At 40.8% G+C, this 24,019-nt stretch overlaps 3 protein-coding genes and 1 long non-coding RNA gene across 5 annotated transcripts in view; 2 read left to right on the top strand and 2 right to left on the bottom strand.

Annotated features, from left to right (window-relative positions):
* rnf43 (ring finger protein 43) overlaps positions 1-2,861 on the bottom strand; it is a 112,691-nt gene extending 109,830 nt beyond the window's left edge. The window contains exon 1 of the mRNA XM_080866489.1: positions 1,399-2,861. Within this exon, the coding sequence (XP_080722615.1) occupies positions 1,399-1,620 (222 nt within the window). The 5' untranslated portion in view covers positions 1,621-2,861. The remainder of the gene's footprint in view (positions 1-1,398) is intronic.
* Positions 2,862-2,958: 97 nt separating this feature from the next.
* On the top strand, positions 2,959-7,154 carry LOC308386744. Its single transcript, XR_013969848.1, has 3 exons — positions 2,959-3,077; positions 3,173-3,256; positions 7,021-7,154. It is a non-coding gene; the product is annotated as an uncharacterized lncRNA (long non-coding RNA).
* Positions 3,268-9,234, bottom strand: hsf5 (heat shock transcription factor family member 5). 2 transcript variants are annotated; one of them, XM_080866491.1, is made up of 6 exons: positions 6,978-9,234; positions 6,027-6,347; positions 5,856-5,947; positions 5,400-5,771; positions 4,045-4,156; positions 3,268-3,923 (listed from the first exon to the last, which is right to left on the bottom strand). In XM_080866491.1, the coding sequence occupies exons 1-5, from the start codon at positions 7,450-7,452 to the stop codon at positions 4,079-4,081; spliced, it is 1,338 nt and encodes a 445-aa protein (XP_080722617.1). In that variant the 5' UTR covers positions 7,453-9,234; the 3' UTR covers positions 3,268-3,923; positions 4,045-4,078. The 2 variants fall into 2 exon arrangements, with proteins under 2 accessions (XP_080722617.1, XP_080722616.1); XM_080866490.1 differs by having other exon boundaries at positions 3,268-4,156.
* Positions 9,235-9,362: 128 nt separating this feature from the next.
* On the top strand, positions 9,363-12,911 carry supt4h1 (SPT4 homolog, DSIF elongation factor subunit). The gene is made up of 5 exons (XM_080866492.1): positions 9,363-9,528; positions 10,538-10,644; positions 10,727-10,782; positions 12,507-12,560; positions 12,651-12,911. The coding sequence occupies exons 1-5, from the start codon at positions 9,460-9,462 to the stop codon at positions 12,716-12,718; spliced, it is 354 nt and encodes a 117-aa protein (XP_080722618.1). The 5' UTR covers positions 9,363-9,459; the 3' UTR covers positions 12,719-12,911.
* The last annotated feature ends 11,108 nt before the right edge of the window (positions 12,912-24,019 follow it).

Raw genomic sequence — 24,019 nt, 5'->3', positions numbered from 1 at the left:
CATTAAAACCCTGTGTCGCCCTACAAACATTGCAAAGTCTTAAACAACAACAACAACAACAAAAAGCTGGAAATCCCAGAAAGCTGGAAGTGCTTTGATCTCAACAGCTATGTGTTATGTATCCACAACATGTTGTCAACATCCCACACAGACAGGGTCCAGTCAGATCAGCTTAAAACTGGAGTGGGAAAGCAGAAGTGGCTTTTCACTGTGACTAATGCTGGGCTTTTCTCCATCAGAGCATTATAAATCCTTATCAACTATGGCAAACTGCAGCATCTGGCTCACCATTCACAAAACCTCCCATACCTGGTGAGTGAAGCGAGACAAGATCCCACAGAACCTAATATCTTTCGTCCCGTGTCTCTGGAGACGGCAAATAAATCGACACGGCGGAGCTTTACAGCGTAGGGACCTTAATCCACTCTTGAATCCTGAATATGCACACTGAATAGAGAACATACTTCACATTTGGACAGTTAAAGGCAAGATTTTTAACCTAAAAAAACCCCCATTAAATGACAGGTTTTATATTGGTCTCGACATGCTGTCATTTTGCAGTCACTGGCCACACCTTGATATTAAATATAATGGGAGAGAGCATCAAATGCCAAAAATAGTCACTGCAAAACAAAACAGTTACCTTAGAAAAGATACACGTTAGAGAGGCTGGTGGACTGAGCCAAACCACTGTTTCTCAGGAGAGAGCTAAAATAGACTGAAAATAAGCTAACCTCAATAACACGTTTGTCATCACTGTTGTTAAAGGAATTCATATGTTCTATCATCACAAGCCCAGTGTTGAGTGGAAAGAGTGCTGCTGTAAGCAGCTCTCAGAAAGGCACACTGTGCTGTAAACCATAGTCTCTGCTGCAGGAGTCTTTTAGCAGCGGGTGCTGTGTAAACTGTAGGGAAACATAAGTCACTCTACAGAGGGATTGGTGCACTGAAAGAGGTGGGAGTGTAAAATAACTTTCCAATTAAGGCTTTTAACACAGACTAAGTTATTAGTCAAGCGGTGATTGCAAAAGAGGTTAAAGTGACTCTCTTGGGGGGGTCCAAAGTGACTCTCTTGGGGGGGTCCAAAGAATGGGAACTGGGAACACTTACTGTGTTAAGTGTTCCCAGTAGTGTACTATAGGAGAAGCTTTCAGGCTGGTAATCCATATCTGACAGAGCAGAAGTGTAACTACATGTGTTGTAAAGCTGTTCTATCAATACACAAAATGAAGATCAGATATTGACCATATGATCATTGAATTAGTCTATTGCAGTCTATGGAAAATTGTTGCACCAGGTGCCACAAAGGTGCTGGGCCACCTGTGCACCAGGTGAGCTTTGAGGTAAATGGACAGTGCTGTGGTCATGTAGTGCAGGTACCCTTTGATGACACCCTACCTGCATGAGTTTTCCCTCTGCTTTGCCGGCACTTCCTCCCACGAACACCCCTTCCAAGGTGAGGGGTTTCCCCGTGGGCTCGTGCTTCAGCAGCGTCACCTTGATAATCGCTCGGAGAACCGGCCGCTCGGACTCCAGGCCCTGCTGGCCCAGCACCACCTGCAGAGCCGCCATGAGCAGCCACGGCCAGAGCCCGGCCGGGCGCCGCTGTGGGACGGTCATGGCCTCGGCTGTAGCGGCGGGTCCCGGCCGCACATCTTGGACTTCAAAGCAGGCAAGCACCGCGGATAAACAAGACGCAGGAAAGCGGTATCGACAAGTACACGCACAGGTCCCGCTTTATTCCTTCTGCCTACTTGCTTAACAGATCTGGGCTTTCAAAGCCGGAGGACTTCCATGGTAACTCATAAAACTTCCATTCAACACTAGAGTTAATATTCCCAGTCTAACACGTTACAGATATGCATATGTCTCACGTGGAAAGTGATGTCTCACACGAGGAAAAAGCTCCGATTAACTGTTATCCAGTGTCATTAATGTGGGTTGAGAAGCACTGCATGCGCCAGTGCACTGTGAAGACGAGCCGTGCCGTATTAGATCTTAAAGAGTGCATTTGTTTCCACCGGGGTGCTCTTCATCACAGGCGGGTCTATGTCCTCGTCTGGAGGGTGTTTACGTGGTAGCTTAACTCCGGTATCCTCTCCAAGAAGGACTGGGTCCTCTCCTGGCAACTGTGTATCCGTAAATCCTCGGGACTGTTTTTACAATGCAGCGCACATTGACCACTGTACCTTCCAGTCACATTTTGCGAGCACACAGGAGGCAAAGCTTTAAAAGTTAAACCTGTCCCGTGAGAGCAACACTTTGTGGATAAATCCACCAAAAACGCACGAGAGCGACGTCTACGACTTCAAAGGCTGGCTTACAGGTTGCCGCCGGAGAGTTATGAGGCATGCTGACGGATCAAATGCGGCGCCGAAAAGTTGGGCAATGTTTCTTACAGCCGACGAGTTGCGAAAAAATAATCCTCGAAGAAGCTGCTCCGTTCAGCACACAGCTTTGTGTAATTATTAACCGAAGCAAACGGGCCGTTGCCTTACTTTGCTTGTAGCCTGGTAATTAAAACTGGGTCCGAAGCGGCTTCAGTGACACGGCCATCAACTTCTTTCAAACCTACCCGTCAGGGGGGCGACACGCGCGCGCGCACGCATACACACACACGCAGGCTTCCCCCGAGTTCAGTGCCTCCGCTGCACTGTGAGAAATTAGACCCGATCCTCCTGAGAAGAATGAAGGAAATTGACTCGTTTATCAAAACTATCACTGAAAGCGGAGGGGGAAATCTGCAAAAAGTTAATTTAAAAAGTTGCCCAGCCTCCTTGTAGTGTTTGTTTGAAGGGGATAAAGCATAGAGACACAGTGTACTATTATAACACCGTTCTAGAACTTTACCTCCCGGACTCTGTCTCTCCCCTGGGATCTCATTTGAAAGTGTCTACCTGCTCCCTCTCCTGCTACTTTCACGTGCTAACGGGGACGGGAGTTTGATCAACACTTCACCCCTAATCCTGTAAACAGATTGTGTTTCAAGTGTTTTACGTTGTTATTTGTATAAGCCATTAGTGGAATTGCAGCGTTAGTACTACATTTTTCTAACGTCACTGAAAATCTATTTTGCGGTAAGAATCAAACGCAATCTAATTTTCTTGCATGTGTAAGAACGTAAACATACAAACAAACAAAAATCGTTCATTTTCTTTTAACGTTATCGTAGGTGGAGTTAACGAGGAGCACCTGAATGCAGCATTAGTAAGTGGAAGGCGGATCCGCCGAAAAGCAGCAGTTTCACCAAAAACAAGTAAGTGGCTCCCTCTGGTGTCTACAACAAGCAACACCCCTTTATTATTAATAATGCAGTACACACTAAACATCCAACCATAAACTGTATTCACGTTTATTTAAAATTCTAGTTTCATATTTTAAAAAGTACATCAATAGTGAGAATAAAAAGGTAGGGAAAACACAATAAAGCAAACAATCAGTAGACAAAGTGTTTCTCCCTCGTAAAATAATTTGAGTCCTTTTTAAGCACTCCAATACCAATTTATGGTTTACAAGACTTATTTTTCTATTTCAGTTCTTTGAAAATAACATTACAATCTGGTAAAACTATTTCACAAAATCATGTACATAAATATCCATGCTTTATACATTTACAAGCATACTTGTTTTAAAAATGTAATTTAAAATTTTACAGAAATAAAAGCATCAGTGTTAATTACAATGGATGTGTAAAATAAGAGGAGAAAACATTACTGTACAACTACATACAATGTACAACATATATGTACTTCTGCAAAAGACTTTGTAATAAGATTTAAAAGAGAACAAAGCAACAAGCATTCACACAATAAATCATCTTTCCAATTCGAGACTCAAGTATGGTAATAGTAAGAGCTTAAGCTCACATCCTGGAGTGACTCAAGGCTCCCTGTCACATGCCAATCAAACCAACAAGCTGAGATCTATGATGAGAAATATGAGACACTGTCATCACGGATCTGTTGATTTTAGCAAGCATAAAAAGCCTTAATTGCCTTTTCTTTCACTAATTTTACTCTGGAATTTGACCCTAAACAGCCTTACCTAAAGAGTTGGTGTATTTCCTGTGCAGCTGCTGTTATAATTTCAGACTGGAATCACTGGAAGTATCACCAACTGTAACAGGTACAATATCCCTCTCATGATCTGTGGTAACCTTAATGTAGGGACACAGAGAAGGCAAATAATCCAGGCTTTCTGCTAAACTATATATAAGGCCACTAAATATATATATAGTATAGATTTATTCAAATTATATAACAATATCAATAATTTTCTGTATGAATACAGCCTGAAACATAATCGGATTTTCACATGTTCTACATGTTGTTCTAAACGTTGAAAAAGAACCAACTTTTCAAAACAGTATGCAAAATATTTGCTACATTTTTTAACTATGCGGAAAGATCCATTATTAATGATCTGTGTGTGGAAAAAGCTTCAGTGTCAGGTTTGATCACCTAGAGCAACAGTAACCTCATTGCCACTTTATTAGGTACACCAACTGCGTCTTAACACAATTATCTACTGAGTTGATCACTTTGCAGTAACCCAGAATGTGCAACATCAGACACTGATGATCTACTGGGATTTCCGCATCTCTGAATACATACATCCTTGAACCTTTATGCAGATGTACTACAACATTAGAGGATGACGCTGAGTGCCACTCAATTGCTGCTGCCACACTCAGATGGTCAGAATCTCGCATGTACAGCATGAAAGCATGGATCTATCCTGCCTTTTATCAATGGTTCATGCTGATGGTGATGTAATGGTGTCAGGGATAGTTTTTGGTACCAACTGAGCACTGTTTAAACTCCACAGCCTGTCGGAGTGTTGATGCTAACCGCATCCATTCCTTTATTACCAATGTGTCCCCATCTTCTGATGGCTGCTTCCAGCACCATGCCACAAACCTCAAACTGGTTTCTTAAGAACAACAGTGAGTTCACTATTATTTTACTCAACTGGTCTTCACAATATCCAGATCTCAACCTAATAGAGTACCTTCAGGATGCTCTATTAGGTTATTCCCATCGTGTGCATCTGACAAAACGTCAGCAACTGTGTGCTGTTATCACGTGAGTCTGAACCAAAATCTCTGAGGAATGTGTCTCATGTTCCTCAATGAAAAAAGATCAACTATCATTTCTAACCTTTCTTGCAATTGCAGCCTATCAAGAACCAAAACCACTGTGCTGCTCTGATCCACCCTCCCGCCTTCCCTTGCAAACTTTCCTACAAGTTTGGGTTACTTTACTGTCTAGCACAGTAAAGGAAAAAACATCTTAGATCAGGAACGTGATGCATCAAAAAATACCTCAATGTCAAACATTACAAAAAAACATAAAACAGATGCACTTTAGCTTCAGGAACTCTTCAATGCGCAGCCTTACCTCAATGATAGCATCCTCAGGCATTTCCTCTGGTACAGACTCCACACACTGCTCTTTGTATGGAACTAGAGGAGCAATACTCGATGCAGATACTATGGTGGGTCCAGCAGAGAAAGGGATAGACCTGATGACACCGTTGCTGTCACACAGTGGGCTGTCACGGGTGTTGGATGAAGACTCTAGCTCAGGGACCACCTCGTCTTGGGGCTCAACTTTAACCAGGCAGGTATTGGGTGGGGTCTGCATGACCTCATCTGCGATCTTAAAAATTGCCTCCAAGTTGATTTCACAGTTTTTCACCTCCTGCTTCTCATTTTTCTGCAGGCATTGGTTATTGTCGTGGAAACACAACATACCGACAGGATATCCTGCCTAAAATGGTGATATAAAAGCATATGTTAAAGATGGCCCAAATACCACTCACTGACTTGTTACGTCACATGACAGTGGTCCTACCTGATAATAACTCTGAGGCGAGAATAAGCCTGTCTGAAGGCCACCACCTGCCATATGAGGGGCCACAAGGTTGGGATGGTAGCAATGACCAACTTCAGGAAGGACAAAAGATAGCATGTTAAGTGAAATGGTACACTGGCTATATTTTACTAAATAATATTTAATGCTTACGTGGGGAATAGTAGCCAGGCTGGTACTGAGCATTACAAGGACTATAACTGGTGAAATTTGGACTTCCATGGTTTGCGTGGGCCAGGAAATTCTGCTGAATGTGCACAGCATTGGCGCTTGAGTTTACTCCAGTGTAAGGGCGGTTTAAAGGTACTGGTAGCTCTTTGCCTGAGGAAAACAAAGCAGAAGGAAGAGCCGCAGCCCTCATCAGGAATCGTGGTGGGATGGGGGTCCCAGTGTAGGCTTGGGTTTTACTTGGATAGTAAGGAGGAGTGGCCTTTTGATTTGTGGGGCTCAGCAGCAAAGAGCCTCCCGAAGAAACTGGAAGACACAAAGCACAACAACAACCTTTTAGACAGTACGAGAGGGCTTAAGTGTTGGTACAGGAGGGCACAGACTTATTGTCCTTAATAAGTTCAATATGGTGTTCGGAAATATGACAGAAAACCCTATCAGGGTAATATTTCTTGAAAACATCTGAGTATTTTCTCTGTGACATGTAAGATTGTCAAATGAAAGTTTAGTAATTCCTCTGGTCAACAGAAAAATATATTTAGAATACTCTCAAATGAGGTCAACTCTCCAGCAACACTTATAGTACAGCTTTATTACTTATGTCAAGGTCATCCCTCATGAAGGCCACAGGCCCAAACATGCCGATCAAGTAATAAAGCTGTGCTTCAACCTCTTTAGACCCTTGTTCTAAAGAGGAAGTAGGCGAAGTTGCGGCAGAAAGCTTTGTTCTGTTTTAAAGAATATTCTTCAGTTACAAAGTTTATGTACATAAAATGGGACAGTGTTGTATTTTTTTAAGGAGCTGATGACCCTTTTTACACAGAACTACTGTGCACTTTTGCAGAAACTACTCTTGTGGCTGAGGAACGGTTAGTGTGAACTTGAGCACCTCAGGGAAACCATATATTTCCACTATTATCCCTTAATAGCACTTGCCTCTTCTCATAGATGTTCCTCTGTCTTCCCCATCCCGATACAGGCGCTGATATCCACTCGGGGACCGGCACTTTATGTTCAGACCGGCTTGCAGCTTGGCCTTATTGTCCACGGTGAGCCTCCTCAGCCTCGAAACGAGTTCAGGCTGGTCTCGCTTGAAGTTGGGGTTGTAAAAGCTTGGATACTCCTTGCCGTCCAGGTCCTGTTGAGGGTCGGCCTTCTTGAACCCGTACAAGTTGAGCTGACGGACAAAGCTGGAGAAGTTGGTGGTTTTGAAGGAGTCGGCACTGCCCGCGGTGATGGCATTTGGAGACAGGATCTGCTTCTCGAACAGCTGCTGGTCAATGACGATTACCTCGCCCTGGCGGTCCCAGCAGATGGCGTTGTAGGCCGGGTTGTTCACCAGACGCCACAACTTTGCAGGAAAATTGCTGGGGTTGATTGAGTCCGGGAGTGAATTTAAACCGACTTCCATGCCTTTGCCTGTGCAACTGAGACAGGTATAACAATATTAAACAGCCCTGGTCAAAGCAGCTAACCTGCTTTACATGTTTATAACGTTACTATTTAACTTTAGTTTATGTTTTACATACACTCAAGTTATAACAAGTTAACAAAGTTATTTAACCACCATTCATTATATTAAACACATAATTACCCTTGTTAATGAAAACGGATTAAACTTTTTTAAAATTATAAATAAAATGCTGTAAAAAGTAAAATGTTATCTTTCACTGTTTCTGTTACTCTGCTAGCATTAGCTAACATTAGCAGTGGCTGTGTTATCTTGTCAAACAGCCTCTCCTAAGTAAAGAACTTTTTAGTTAAGAGCTGTTTTATCCATCTCCATATTTTCTCATATATTTTAAGTAAGGTTAAATCTAAAATAAACACTGTAATAACTGCGCCTGTATCACCAAGTCGCACTGGGAACCGTTGGAAGTTTACTGCCGTTGGTGGAGGTGCTGGAGTTCAATGTGACATCCCTCCGTTACTTTAAACAACGCTTAATTTTGGGGGACTACAAAGCCCAAGATCCTTTCACATTTCAACGCCGAAACTGGACCCTAAACGTCACACAGAGAGCCAAAAACAGTTTACAGCCTCTGGTTTACATGCTTTTGTTGCCATAGGCACACAAATGCCTTTAGGTAATATATGTTACTTTTAAACTGTTTTGCAAATAGCTCCAATGAATGCAGAGGCGTCGATGACGCAAAAATCTTCATCTTGGACTCCATCCACAAACATCTGGAGCTCCTTCACTCCTCCGCCAGACTTCTCTTTGCTGATTTTTCATCAGTGTTCAACACTCTGCAGCCTCATTTCCTGGCCATTAAACTTTCTTCCCGATTTCACCTGATCATCTAATCCTGTGGATATTGGACTTTTTGACCAACAGGACTCTGGTCTCTGTTCCACCTCCACTGGCTCCCCCCAGGGCTCTGTGCTCTCCCCCCTGCTCTTCATCCTCTAGACCGATGACTGCAGATCCACTCTTCAGAAGTTTGTAGAGTGGTGTGACAGCTCCAAACTTGAACTGAACGTGAGCAAAACCAAAGAGATGGTGGTGACCTGGCTGCTTCAGTCACCACCACCATCCATTGGAAGCCTGTGGAGGTAGTTGAGGAGTACAAATACTTGGGAACCATTTTTGACAACCTCATGAAATTCTCTGCTAACACAGAGGAAATTCTCAGGAGGTGCCACCAAGGGCTAATGGCCTTGTTGGCTGAAAACCTGTGCAAGAGTTCTGACAGGCAGGCCAATGATTTTTGAGCACACTGATGCAGTGTGCTGCAGTCTGTTCCTGTTCTGAAGGCTGAGGGAGGGAGTGGAACCAGCAGGTAATGGAGAAGGTCATGTTGCTTTCCAGGAAGGCATAGTAAAAAGGCATAGTAAAAATTAATTAATGTATTAATGACCCCTCTCACATTCTTCACCCCGCATTTCAATGGCTCCCCTCTGGGCGGCGCCTCCGCTGCACTTCCTGCAGGACTGAGAGGAGAAGAGCCACCTTTGTCCCCAAAGCCACTCTGCTTTTTAACTCCAGTCGATAAGACCATTTCCCACACCCATAAACATAAATTACTCTACACTCTTTTTTATGCTGCTAACACTTCATTCACTTTTAGTCACTTACAGTTATTTATTCACTTATTCAGTCACTTTAATTTTAAAACTGTGTATATACTGTATATTTTAAGTATTTTTTTTATCTCATTCTTATTGCCTGTTTATGCCCTGTCCTTATTTTTAACGTCATGCTGCTCTGTTGTATCTTAATTGCCCCTTGGGGATAAATAAAGTCTCCCTGATTCAGATTTTTTTGTGCATGGACTTTTATTCAGGCGGACTACAGGGACGCCTCTGGGTTGCTAGGGCCTTATAAAGTGACGTAATATCCAGGCGACTAGAAAATCATCATAATATTAGTTGGCGTGATTGTTTAGTGTTTGTTCAATTATTTCGTCCGAACATAATGGCATTAGAAACAGTCCCCAAAGACCTGCGCCACCTGAGAGCCTGTCTGCTTTGTTCGTTAGTGAAGGTAAATCTTTATCTGAGAGAAAAACACTGTGAGGCTAGCTCCTGTGCTAACGTGGTGCTCTGCGCAGTGTTTTCCTCCTGTTTGGCCTAACAGGAAAATTAAAACTTCGAAATGACGCTTGGTTGCTTTTAGTCAAGGAATTATACCTAAGTATTCACTGGGGCATTTTTGTTTACAAAAAGACATCTGTGCTAGTTTGTTTGGTTTCTAGTCCCACGATAACGACTTGGGGCCGTACTAGAAAAATGTACAGAACCTGGCAGAGCCTGGGTAGAAGGTGATGTTATTGTGACAAAACGCAGAATAACGTTATTGGGTTTTTTTTTTCTTAAGGTCGACAATAAGAAAAGAAACAAGGTGGACAATAATGGCTGAAGCGAAACTAAATATTTTAAGATTGACTTTAAAGTTAAAAATCCACGATAAATAAAACTAGAAACATTTATTGTTCCTCAATGCTTCCTCAGTGATTTATTTCGTAAGGTCGGGCGTGCAAGGTTTTTATTTTGGAGAGATTTCATTTAAAGTATAGCATGTTTACAGTAGTTTAAATGCGGGCTTCTTTTTGTTTTGTTTGTTTGTTTGTGTGTGTGTGTGTGTGTGTGGTGGGGGGGGGGGGGGTTGGCAAATACCAGAAATGACACTTTGGCACAACACCAACACACAATCCCATCTCACTTTATTATTATTATTATTATTGTTGTTGTTGTTGTTGTTGTTGTTGTTGTTATAGTAGTAGTAGTATTAATACTATTATTATTTAACCATGCACAGCCGTTATCAGTGGATGTGCCAAGGTTTGTTGGCATCATTATCTATGGTGGGTTCCAATATATGTATGACCCTCATTAGAAATATAGTCTTGCTACACTGAAGTGCAGCATTTTTAAAGCAGTTAATATTTCTCAAGTAATATCTCACTTCTCATTTTTGATCCTTTCTTCTGGCTCTTTTTATTGGACTCATGCAATCTGATACCTCACTTTTCTCTTGCTCTCTTCCAATTTAGACCATTGACCAGTTTGAATATGATGGCTGTGACAACTGTGAGTCATACCTCCAGATGAAGGGGAACCGAGAGATGGTGTATGAATGCACAAGTTCCTCGTTTGATGGGTAAGTGTTGACTAAGCAGTAACTATGTGTTTCTTTGTCTGTTCTTCCCTGTGGTTTACTGACACTGATTAAATGTTTATAGTGTGATCGCCATGATGAGTCCTGAAGATAGCTGGGTGGCTAAATGGCAGAGAATAGGTAAGGATCTGCTGAAGCATACAGTCATGGTTTTAAAAAAAGAAGAAGAAGACAGTACATTCAGTTCTAAGGTTTTATGTATCAGGACATGATAAAAAATGTTAAATTGTTCATTATTTATTTAAGACAAAAAGGAGACACTGTTTCTGGAAAAACGAAGTACATCTTACACTGCTTTTATAATAATTGAGAGGGAAAATGGCACTTGATCATCAGCCAGTCTGAGCACCTCTATAAAAGCAGATGATTTAGCAGGTGTGTGTTAACATAGTGTCAGGGTGAAAAACAATCAGCGGTGATCTCATGAAAGCAACTGTTAGTGCCCATCAATTTAGGAAGGATTATAAACCAAACTATTGGAATGTCATCATTCTACAGTGAGATCGATTACTCACAAGTGAAAAACATTCAAGATAGATATAAATTTTCCCAGTGGTGAACATTACAGCAAAGTCACCACAAGGTCAGACCATACACTGCTCAGAAAAAATGAACAACTAAGGCTTGTTTGAAAGGGTTGTCAGGAGAAAGCCTCTTTTCTCTAAAAAAGAACATGGCAGCATGGCTTTGGTTTGCAAAGTTGCATCTGAACAATCCACAAGACTTCTGGAACAATCCTATCAAAAGAGGCCAAAGTGGAGATGTTAAGCCAGTTGGTTGGAGAGAACCAACTGTCAAGCACGGTGGTGGAGGGATGATGGTTTGGGCTTGTTTTGTAGTCTCAGGACTTGAGCACCTTGTAGTCGACTATGAACTCCTACCAGGGTATTCAAATGTGAGGAGATGTCCCCAAAGCTAAATGTAGACTAAAATTGGGTCATGCAACAGGGCGATCGTGGCTCAAGAGTTGGGCGTTCGCCTTGTAATCGGAAGGTTGCCGGTTCGAGCCCCGGTTGGACAGTCTCGGTCGTTGTGTCCTTGGGCAAGACACTTCACCCGTTGCCTACTGGTGGTGGTCAGAGGTCCCGGTGGCGCCAGTGTCCGGCAGCCTCGCCTCTGTCAGTGCGCCCCAGGGTGGCTGTGGCTACAATGTAGCTTACCATCACCAGTGTGTGAATGTGTGCATGAATGGGTGGATGACTGGATATGTAAAGCGCTTTGGGGTCCTTAGGGACTAGAAAAGCGCTATATAAATACAGGCCATTTACCATTTACCATAACCCAGCAAACACAGCAGCAAATCTACAACATAATGGCTGAAAATGAAAGGAATCAAGGTGCTGCAGTGGCCCAGTCAAAGTCCATGCCTCAATCTGACTAAAATGCTGTGGCGGGACCTGAAGAGACTGTGTGTAAAAGAATGCCTGCAAGCCTCAATGAACTGAAGCAACAACAACAACAACAAAAAGAATGAGCCAAAACTCTTCCACAATGATGAGAGAGACTGATAGTCAAATGGAAAACTGCTACTTTAAGTTATTGGTGCTAAAGGTGGTTCAGCAAGCTTACTGAATCATCCAGAAAATCCAGAAATTAGTTTTTCCACAGTGCTTATAGATTTTGGCTTTGGATTAGTTTTTGTTAAATAATGACACAGATATGACACAAATATGTTATGTTGTTGTTCAAATGAAGTTATTTACCTAATTTTAAAACCAGGACTATAACATTTTTTACATGCTTTTTAATAAATCTTGTAAAACCTGCTAGTTATTAATGATAGCCACATAGTTCAGATTATGATCCATTTGTGTAATTATTTTTTTTCCTGCTCTGTCTTTCAGGCAACTTCAAGCCAGGTGTATATGCAGTTTCAGTGACTGGCAGACTACCTCCAGGTACATTCAAACACATCAGGGCACACACATTGGTTGGAATTGTCTTCTCACTTCATATGTTTCGGTTGCTCATTATTCTCTTCTCTGAAGGCGTAGTGAGAGAGCTGAAAAGCAGAGGGGTGATCTACAAATCCAGAGACACGGCAGTAAAGACGTAAATCCTGCTGATTGTCCCCAGAGCTGGATCATACTGTTTCACCATGTCTGTGATGTCTTGTGGAAATGTTAAGTTTTTGGAGCTTTTTAAATTTGGAAAAAAAAAACAAAGATTGCTGACACATAAGAAAAGGTAGATATGTCTTATTTGTTTGAATAGTTTACGTGAAATAAAAACCTGTTTTATAAAAAAAAGTGAGTGAGTGTCTTAAAACAAATGAATACATTGGATTTATATGCACCTGTAATCTGTGAATTAACTAAGTTTTCAGTGTCCCCGAGCAAGTGAACATGATCAGTTCATTTTTAATGGGACTAATCTGTCTACTGTCCAGAAGGGCACACAATGTGGTTTCTGACTGATGACCTTGAGCTGCGGTCCAAAATGATGATGATGGGGGTGAGGTCTCTAAGAGGACTGTGGTTAGACTCCGAGTTCATTCAACCTTTCTGGAACAGATTGCTGATATATGTTGACCAGAGAATACAAATAAACGCGTCCACATTCATGACTAACCTGGATATTTATTTGTTTTTAAAGGTATCTAAATTAGGTGGACCTTAGATTTTAGGTTTTAGACCATTTTTGACTTTTCAATTTATTTTATTTTTTGAAGGTTTTTTCCTATTTAATCTTTATGTTTTCAACATATAATGTCAGTCTTTCCACTCCTACAAGCCATTATGTTTGTTTATTTTAAAGTTTTTTAGCAAATAATAATAACTAGAAAATGCATTTTCTAACGAAACTGCAGTGTGGATGCTGATAGCTGAATGTTTTGAGCGGAAATGAAGCAACTGCTGAATGTTAAGTTAAAAATGTTGAAGGAGATGAAAAACAGAATGTTTCACTTGAAAACAAAAGTGTTTAAAGCTGATTTTCAGACAGAGGAAGAAGTTGAAAAGTAGCTGACCATGTTTAAAATGTACAGTAGAAAAAGTTGAGTAATGACAAAAGAAAATTCAGAGTCACAAAACATCTGAAGAAATATTTGAAACCTCATATTATTTAAGTCCCTGAATGTCTGAAATGTGGGAAAATCCACTACAGACAGTTAAATACTGTAACTTTTAATCATCCGGTCAGAAAAGATGATTATCTTTCAGATAATCATCTGGTCATGATCATCAAAAGTCATCAACTGACTCCACTGCCCACATTCTGCCATTGAAATACATGGTAAATTTTTGTTGAATAAAGTTGAATAATTTAAAAAATATAAAAGTTAAAAATGAGGAAAATACAAGCAGTCATGTCCAAAAGAAGAGGAATCTAACGGTGGTTGACTGGTTTTTCTAAGTTGAACGGTGTTGAAGGAGATAGATGCCAAAAAATGTACGGAATATGAAAAGTAGAAGAACAATCCTTGCTTGTGTGCTTAATCAGCATCCACACTAATAAAGCCAAATACCATCACCAAGCATTATTTCATTATTTCCGTTAAAAAATATGTTGTGACAGGTTAGTATCATGCATCTAATAACATGCGTTACTTTTAATAGTCAGCAGGGGGCGACTACACTGGTTGCAAAAAGACCCTTGGCTCCTTTTCTCTACAATCTCAGCAAACACAGACAGCTTTATGGTTTTAATCTCTAGTTTCACATCATATTGAATAAAACTTTCTTTTACAAATGATGAATTCTTACAGTCAGAAAGGAGGATTATTCAGGGTCATTAGCCAATAAGTTATATAATCGATTTCTCTGTTTCTTCCGTCACCATTTGTCACATATGGTCGCAAAACACTAAGATGGCAAAGGTGGTTCATTCTGATTGTTGTTCATTCTGAGCAACAGAGTTCTTCATGTTTTTTTTAGTTGGCTAGACCCTTTAAAAAAATCCTCCCTGTACTTCTTTAGCTGCACCACTAGATGGTGCTTTTTACTCAGTGCCGGAATTCCCTGCAGCCGCCGACACTGCCGACAGGTGGAGAACTCTCAGCCAAAGTGTGAACGTGTAAATTTAGCTAACCTTTCACCTGAAGTGCTGCGTGCGATAGTCTCCAGTTAAATTTAAGCCTTTTCAGATCCGGTATCTGCTGTGGTTACCGTTTCACTTACAGCACAATAGTGTGAAGAGAATATCATCTTTATTGTCATCCTGTGCTGTTCAATATATCAGGTGTAGTTCAGGTGGAGTACTACACTACTGGAGTATATTATCACTTAAGAAAACACCTCCACTTAACACCATGTGTGTCCTCTGACTTAACTGCAGCCTGGAGGACATCCTTGCACATGATCTCGGTCCGCTTCTCCGGTTGTCTTCATTTGTGATGCTGTGAGTCTTCACTGCACCGACACCTGCTCCTGACATTTTGTTGCAAAGGCACAGTTAGTGAAGCCAGTCTGTCAAAACTCACTGAGAACTCTTAGCCATATTGAAGACTAACAAGCGGACCCGTAACGCTGGCAGGAAACTTAAAACTTGGTAAAATAGCAGTAGGTGAAAACTGCATAAAAAAGATGCGATGCGATATGAAAGCTGTGCCGGTTTCATGTTTCACAAAGCATTTCTCATTTTACTTTTGCGGGTAACCTGAAGAGACGTGCGATGACGTTAATCAAATGTCATGACCTACAATGAACGAAGAACTACTTATTTTCATTGTTCTTATCTCCATAAACTGGAGAAAAAAAGGTTAATCCACCAGAGGATAACTTTTCTCCATCTATTCATAATGATGACATAATCTCTCTAGAAGAAAATATGCAGATCAGTGCTGAAGATCACTGCCGGTTGAAATCCTGTATTTCACAATTGCTGAACCACAGTGAGACACATCATTTTCTCCAAACTCCAAACACAAAATCAGTTTTTTAAAAAAAAATGAAAACACAGTGTTCTGGACATATGACTTCTTCTTTCCGACCTCCTGTGGCTGTCTTGTGTGTGTGTGTGTGTGTTCTCTGACTTCCTTGCACCATCCACAGACATGCAGGAGAAGTTAATCGGTGTTTCTCGATTGGCTGTGTGTGTGAATGGTTGCCTGTCTCTCTGATAGACTGGTGATCTGGTGTTTCACCACATTTCACCCGGTGACAGCTGGGATAGGCCTAAGAAGGTAAAATGGATGGATGATGTGCTCTGTATACTAAGGGGAGTATAACATCATAGTCAAGTACTGATCTAACATGGACACACAGTAAATTCTAGCTAATTCTAGCAATGGTTAACTCTGTGTTCAATTTGCATTCATGTATTTAATTCCCCCAGCTGCCACATTCGGGTCAGAGGTCAGGGTCAGCAACCAACCCTGTAGCACCTGTGCCGTTTCGTTCATGGCAGGCGACCTGCTGACTCTCTGCTTTGTGTAACATCTGGTATTTTGCAGTAAAGGAGACACAAATTATTATGTAAGTTTAAATATTGCACAACTTCATGTATTTTACAGAATAAATAAATATTGCAATGTAAGTAAATGTAATAAGTGCCTAAATTCTGGGTATTTTAAAGGAAAGGATACACAAATTATACTGTAAGTAATTTTAAGTACTACATCATTTTAAATACTGTGTAATTCCTTGGTTATCTTGTGGAAAAGCAAACAATATTTCCCCATCTTACATTGTATTTACAGTTTAGTTTTCAGGGCACAGGCCATATTGTGGAGTTACCTAACTTCCAGTTATTTTAAAGGAAATGAGACAATCCTTTCCTGTACACTACCTTTGAAATTTGTGTTTGAACAGTGATTGTGACACGGAAAAAATAGACTTGGCTTCATCATTACGGTCACGTGGGTCTGCGAATTTTGATGGTCCTTAGTTTTTCTTGTAAGTGGTTAAGAGAGGACAGTCCTAATCTATCTATCTATCTATCTATCTATCTATCTATCTATCTATCTATCTATCTATCTATCTATCTATCTATCTATATGCAAATGTGTAAAAAGATTATTTCACTAATTATTCCCTGTAAAACCTGGCTTGTTACCTCCTTATTCTAGTATGCTTTAAGTATTTGTAGATAAATATTATTTTAAACAAAATACACTGAAATTGAATTGCAGAGGGATTACACTCTTTGTCACGAGTTATATTATAAAGTGCTACAATAAAACTTCGAAGACACAAATGAGAAAATACTCATTTTGTAAGTCTCATCTCATCTTCAAACACAATTACAGCCACTTTGCTCACATTCCTCCCTCTTCACCTACAAAACCATACAAATTAAATATCACTGTTATTCAAATGCCCAGCAGGTTAGACTTCTCTTTCCATCACAAGTAGAACAGAGACTTTTTGAAGAGACGCTTTACCTCCAGTGGTTGGAGGCAGTTGATAACCAAATGAGAAATAAACCACAAGTGTCAGTTTGCACTGTTCCATGTGGGCCCTGCATGTGCACCATCATTTAGTTGTTCACCTTGACACCCCCCCCCCCCCCCCCCCCCCCACACACACACACCACCACCACCACCATTTGCAGTGCGACACATAGAATACTAAAATGCAGTGGGGGTTTTTTTCCATGTGGCCTAAACCTGTCTTCATCAAACTACACGTGGGTGAAGTCATTTCACGAGGGCTGCAAACTAAAAACAAAACTGAGAACTTGGCTTCCACGACCGCAGGCGCTGTCAGGAAGGCTTTCGGCTCCGCCCATGTGCTGGCTTTTACTCAGATTAAGTGCTGCAGCAGCATTTGAGAGAAGCAAAGTGAAGTATGGCCTTCATTTTCTCTCTCTCTCTCTCTCTCTCTCTCTCTCTCTCTCTCTCTCACACACACACACACACACACACACACACACACACACACACACACACACACACACACACACACACACAGAGCAACACCCATGAGGCTTCACTGGTGCCTTTGCCCTTATTTGGATGTATCAGTGCTCTGAGCTTAGGGGAAAGTAATAGATCATGAACCGAGGTGTTAACTTCAGGTTTGCACTAACCTTTGTTGAGAAAGAAAAAAAAAGCAAGTGGAAAGTTCTTCAGCTAAGTTTCGAAAAGTGCTCTGTCTGACTGGGATAAACGGGAATTAGGGAAGCAAGGGGATGTATTTTGCATGGGGGATGGACATTAGCAGCAAAAGGTCACACACACTTTAACTTGCTCTGGGTGTGTGTGTGTGTGTGTGTGTGTGCGTGCGTGCGTGCGTGCGTGCGTGCGTGCGTGCGTGCGTGCATGTGTGTGTGTGTGTGTAAATGTGTTTCACAAGGCTTACAAAGCTTCCTCTCTTTGGCAGCTACAGAACTGAGAACATACTGAAGGATTTCAATTCCTTTTACAAATGCTGGCAGCTTCAATGGACAAAGCTATTGTATGTTAACGCTGGTCGAATACAAGAACAGCAGCATATTCACAAGTAAGCAAATGGTGAAAATCAAAAGGTATCAAAGCATGTATGAAAGTACTCATTCTGTAGTAAAATCCTCACTCGGGCTGTATGTTTCAGATTAACAAAAGTGTGTAAGGTGGACTTTTCTGTGTAGCATCTGAAAGTGAAGACGCTGTCAACTGCTAACTAACTGCCATGTCTGTGAGTAGTTCAGATACCTCACATTTAAAATCTTTGATTTCAGGAGCAGAATTTAGTTAGAGTTTGGTGTTTGGGCCCTGCATTCACAAGACTTTACAACTCAAGAAGACTGCCAAATCAGAAGATGTATTTGCATATCAAGTGAGGGCAGCTTGGAAGAAGCAATGTTGCTCATGTACTGCCTGAACTACCTTGCAGGCTTTTTTCCATTTCCATTTGCTTCATCTTAAAGCAAAGACTTGTCAGTGCAGGGCTGTAGAAAACAAATATAAAACTGTTGGATGATTTCAAAGTTATTTATCAGGGGTCCATTCTAAGACTGCTGCTGTTTATTTTATATATGAAAATGGCTTTAGACATAATAAAAAAAAACCTCTAATTTTTTCGCTGATGATATGATGATGTACTACTCTACTCCCAACATCTTCTCTGTCTGCTAAATCTACTTGTGTGATTTAGAACTGGTTTATATGCTGACAAAACTAAACTGATGATGTTCTCAAATGCAAACTCAAAAACACTGAACCTTTCATATATTACTACAGAAATTCCTGTGTACAGCTCTGAAAGTATACAGGAATTAGATGACAGTGTACATCTGGTAAAAACCTTACAGTGAAACTGGGTTTTTACTTTAGAATTGAGACTTCTCTGTCCTCTGAGGAAAAACCAGAGACTTGATGTTTCCACTTTTATCTCAGTAGTCTTCTTCACAATGCTTACATATTCTAGATACTGTTTATTTTGGAGCACTGAGATTTATTACAAACCCTAAAGTTATGTTCAACGTTGTACATTCACCTGTTTTGTCATTTTGTAGACTACATTTGAAAGTTCTTATTTATGTCGCTATTTGTGCCTTGTTCCATGACTTACATTCAACAAGAGAGAGAGAGAGAGAAGTTTGGCATGAGACTCCTTCCTTTTGTCTTTCCCAAATGTTCACACTGGACTCAAAAAATAAATAAAATATAATGAAATTCAAATGTGCACCTCTGTAAAAGCAAAGGATTTGGCGGTTTGATATTAGCAATGATCTTAAAGAATACCTGTTTCTGCCCATCAGTTTGGGAAGACTCATAAGACCTTTGTAAACAATTTGAAATCCATCATTCTGCAGTGGGAAAGATTGTTCACAAGTGGAAAACATTTAAGACAAATACCCATCTTCCCGAGTATGGATATCTCTGAAATCTCACCCCAAGGTCAGACAATGCAATGTTTAGAGAAACTGCAAATAAACCAAGAGCTACATCTGACACCCTAGAGCCCTCAGCTAGCATTTTAGATGTTAAAATCCATGAAGGTACAATTAGAAATAAACTGAACAAGCACGGGTTGTTTGGAAGGGTTGTTAGAAGAAAGCCTCTTCTCTCTAAAGAAAAACATGGCAGCATGGGCACGGCTTAGGGTTGCAAAGTTGGATCTGAACAAACCACAAGACTTCCTGAATAAAATCCTTTGTACGGAGAAGACCAAAGTACAGTTGTCTGGCTATAATTCAAAGTGCGATGTTTGGAGAAAAGGGTTGTGTTTAGGGTTATGCTAAACACAACCTGTCAGCACGAACATCTCATAGCAGCTGTCAAGCATGGCAGCGGAGGGGTCGTGTTTTGCAGCCATGAGACCCACGCACCTTGCCGTCATTGAGTTGACAATAACGTCCTCTGTATATCAGAGTTCAAATATGAAGACAACTGTCCGACAACTTAAGCTGGGCTGAAAGTGAGTCATGCAACAGGACAATGATGCCAAGCACAGCAGCAAATCTAAACAAGGAGAGCTGAAATAGAAAAGAATCAAGCTGTTGCTACGACACAGTCAAAGTCCAGTCCAATCCCAGTCCTAATAATAAGACCTGCCAAGGACTAAATAATGTGTTTAATATGTTCTTGTTTATAAAAGCTAGGATTAATAGACAGTTAACTTTGTTTTTATCTTCACTGTACTTCAGGCTGCAAATGTTTTGCCTGAATCTTAATCTTTATGCCTGTTTTTTGCCCTGAGACAGCTGCATTGATGTTTTAGGCTCCACTGTGGAACTTCATAAAGTAACTTTTGTATTATTTTGTGTTATTCACTTGTACACTTGGTATACTTCTTGTGTATTTCAAGTGTCACCTAATGAATGTGAGGACAGATGTTTTTCTTTTCTAATTTAACAAAATGTTTCCTTTTTGGTATTTTTATTCATCAGGTAGCAACATAGCTTTATTCATACAGTATGTTGATATAAGCTAGGAACTGTGAATTATTTCCAAAGCAAACTGGAATAAAACATCTTTGCATATATGTGTTATAGATTTCCTTTTTAGAATTTCTCTTGTAGTCTTTTGGATACACAGTTTGATTTTTAGGTAAATCAAGCTATTCCTATCCCAATATTGGTTTCAGTAAATTTTTGAACGCATTTTTATTGCAGTTTTCCTTTTCATTTACTTTGAGCAGTGTTACTCTTAGCTGAAGCTTATGAAATCAGACTTAACGTTAGGTTTGTGCTAAGAAAAATTGCATGTGGGTTAAGATGCTAAACAAAGACAAAATGAATGGAGGTAAAAGAATGAACCTGAGTGAGGGTTAAATGGCACCATGTGAAAGGTCAGAGGAGAAATCCATCTCTGTTGGGGCCACAGCCAGACACAGTTTTTTGGTGTTAAGAGCCACAAGTCAAAAAAGTTACAAATAGCTGGCTTAATATTTCAGGTTCAGGCCTGTGTGGAGCTTGCAGGTCAGCGAGGGATCAGGGTGGCTCTGTGGTGTCGACACCCAGGCTGTAGCCCAGGGGGAGCTTGGCGAGTGCTGGCAGGGAGGGGAAATGGCTGCCGGTCCAGATAAGGTCTATCGTAAGAGCCAGTGTGGGGGGGGAAGGCCCCAGTGTTAGAATATTCCTCACAGTGTTTGGGCCATTTCCTCAATGACATATGCGAGTGAGTGCTAGCAGTGTGCTAGCACGCTGCTAGCACACCTTTACCCTAACATGAGATGCCTTGAGGTGGCTGTTGTAAATTGGCATTATATAAACTGAAATACATAGTCAGGGAGCTGTAGCTCTTTTCAGGAGCAGATCAAAGTTCTTGGTTGCTCCTGAGAGTCTTCTTTCTGCTGTATCAGGTGCAACTGTTGTGGTTTTTATGTCATCTTATCTCTTATGTCTTTGTTGTGTCTGTAGCGGACAACACTCACATGGACTTAGGTGTCCGAGGACTCGCACGCTTTCTGTCGAACTGTTCCACGCTCACTGACCCAAAAGGTCAGACAAGCTAGAAAAAGTTCACCAAACCAGGACAGTGTTCCAAAAATGATGAAACACATGTGACTGAGCTTTGTTTTTCTTCTATTCTTTCTTAAAAGTAATTTCACAAGCCCTTTAAAAAACTAAAAAAACTAAAAAAAAACAAAACAATTTATGCCTTGATCTTTTGAAGGGGCTTGAGCCCTTGGTTGGGAAACAGCGAGACAAATCTAACGCATTTCAAAGTTCAACCGTCTCCAACACTAAAGTCATTCTTAAAAAGCATTCATTTATCCATTTCTATTCCTAGTTTTAGTATTTTATTAAAGCAGAATGCATGAGTTTTTAGTTCTAATTATTTATTGATTTTTTTTGTAAGAGGATCTAACACACCTTTCCTGTCTGCTTTGATCAGTACAGTTCTAACTAACCTTTTGTACCTTATATTTCTGTTTAACATCCCCCACACTACCAGCTCACAAGCAATGGGTGCGGCCCCTCTGCAGGCTTCTGGACGTTGACTAATCAGAGCAAAGCAAGCTTTTAGGCCAGGTGAGATCTTTAAGAGACAGAAACTAAAATGACCGGATTCACACAGTGGGTGAGCTCGGGCGGCGCCAACATCAGATCAACAAGCGCTTTGTTGAACTTCCAAGTTGTGTAAAGCCGGCCCCAAAGGCCCCGAATGAAAACACAGAGCTCCACATGAGCATTTTAAGACCCTTTTAAGAAGAATCCAAGTACTTTGTCATTTTAAAAACCACACAATCACAATCACACAAACCCATCCAACATTAACATATAACCAAACATTTAGCCCTGTGCATATGCTAACAACAACACAGTGACCATAAGAGCAGATTTTAGAAACCTAGAAGAGAAGTGAAAATAATGTAGAGGCTAGGAAATATATATCCCAAATGTTTCTGTGAGTCTTGTGGCATGTTATTGTATACATCTTATTATTTATGGGCAGTACTCAAACATTTAATAATAGCTTAAGTAAGAACTTCATCTGCTCTTATACACAGCTTACATAGGGAGGCTTACAGGCCAGAGCACAGTTCAGTCCCTTCACATGAGTCTGGATCCCACGTGATGAAATAGTTAAGCATAAAATGACTGTAAGTTACCAAAGAAAGCTCAGAAAATAAAACAAAAAAGAAGTTTAATGAAAAAATAAAGCATTAAAACGCTGAATTAATAAAATGTGTCGCCCACTGCAAAAATGTAAGCAACAGAGTTTGATCAGAAAGATGTAGTTATTGATACGGGTATAAAATGTAAACAAATAGGTGGAGACATTTCCTGAATGATTGTTAGATCACAGATGCAGTGATATTCAAGGTTTTAAAGCTGTGATGTTCATTTTGGGTAGTTTACTAATCTTATTCTTTAGGATTCTTTATGTTATGTATGTAAAATTTGTGAATTTGTGCTGCCAAATACAGGGAGTGCAGTAGGAAGGTGAATGGCTTCCTTTTGGAAGGTAGTGTAGATTAAAGATTATAGTCCAGAAAGCTGAAGTTGGTAGCGATGTGCCATAGCTGTCACACTTCAGGGTTCACCCAGATGCCCTTCAGGGTTTGAATTATGAGAAACCAAACAGTTACAGTTGGACATTTACATTCAGGGGGAATTGAAACTTGTAGCCTTTCACTTTTAAAAACCCAACAGAACGTAAGCACATTGATGAAAATGTCACTCAGTGTGCCTTTTTTTTTTCTTTTTAATGGCGGTCGCAGCTGACTTCTTTTTTTTTTTTTTTTTAAACATTTCAACAAGTTTGCCTTAAAGCAGCACTTCCATGCTCATATGGTTGCTGACATCAGAACCCAAAAACCCAGCATTCTCCCCTCGTGTAAAAATACATTCGAAAGTAAAGACTGTGGATTTTGTCACCTTCCTATTTCACATTACATTTCCTAAGATGTGTGCAGAAGAATGCGAGCAACGATGTCTGCGGTGTTGAACTGACTAACAGTAAGAACTACAGCAGCTCTCCGCTCTAGTTAAGATTATCACCGACACCATCTTCTCACAGGAAATGCTCCACCAAACCTTACTGCACCTCTGGCTGCTCATAGATCTCATTTATGGAGAAATCCTAACTGCCACACTGTGCAACACGTAGAATGACATACACAAGCCGTGGAAGTGAACCATCACTGTGATACATGAATGTGAGCTGAACCAGTAAAAGTTGACACTGCAGACATTATAACCTCGTTATGCTTTAATTTGACCTCGTTTCCCAGCTCGATGTGGATTAAGAGAAACATATTTGTTAAAAGCAACCAGGGACGGTGTAGTGTGTGTTGCTCATGTCACGGTGGGCTCATTGTCCAACTGCTGTCGGCTTTTTTTAAAAAAGGCATCTGCAGTAGGCAGAGTTAAGACGGAAGAAGAGAAAGAGAGCGCCTGTGACTGTTAAACCTCTTCCTGTGGTTACATCACGTGACTGTGGAGGGTTCAAAAGGAGACGACTTCTTCTTCTTCTTCATCATCCCCTCCTCAGACAGGCAGAAGACACCTGTGGGGCCACAGGACAATCAGCGTTCAGAACAGA

This window comes from Rhamphochromis sp. 'chilingali', assembly GCF_963969265.1.
Source record: "Rhamphochromis sp. 'chilingali' genome assembly, chromosome: 19".
Classification (NCBI taxonomy): domain Eukaryota; kingdom Metazoa; phylum Chordata; class Actinopteri; order Cichliformes; family Cichlidae; genus Rhamphochromis; species Rhamphochromis sp. 'chilingali'.
The sequence above is the reverse complement of the archived record's forward strand: the minus strand, read 5'-3'. Positions and strand labels throughout refer to the sequence as shown.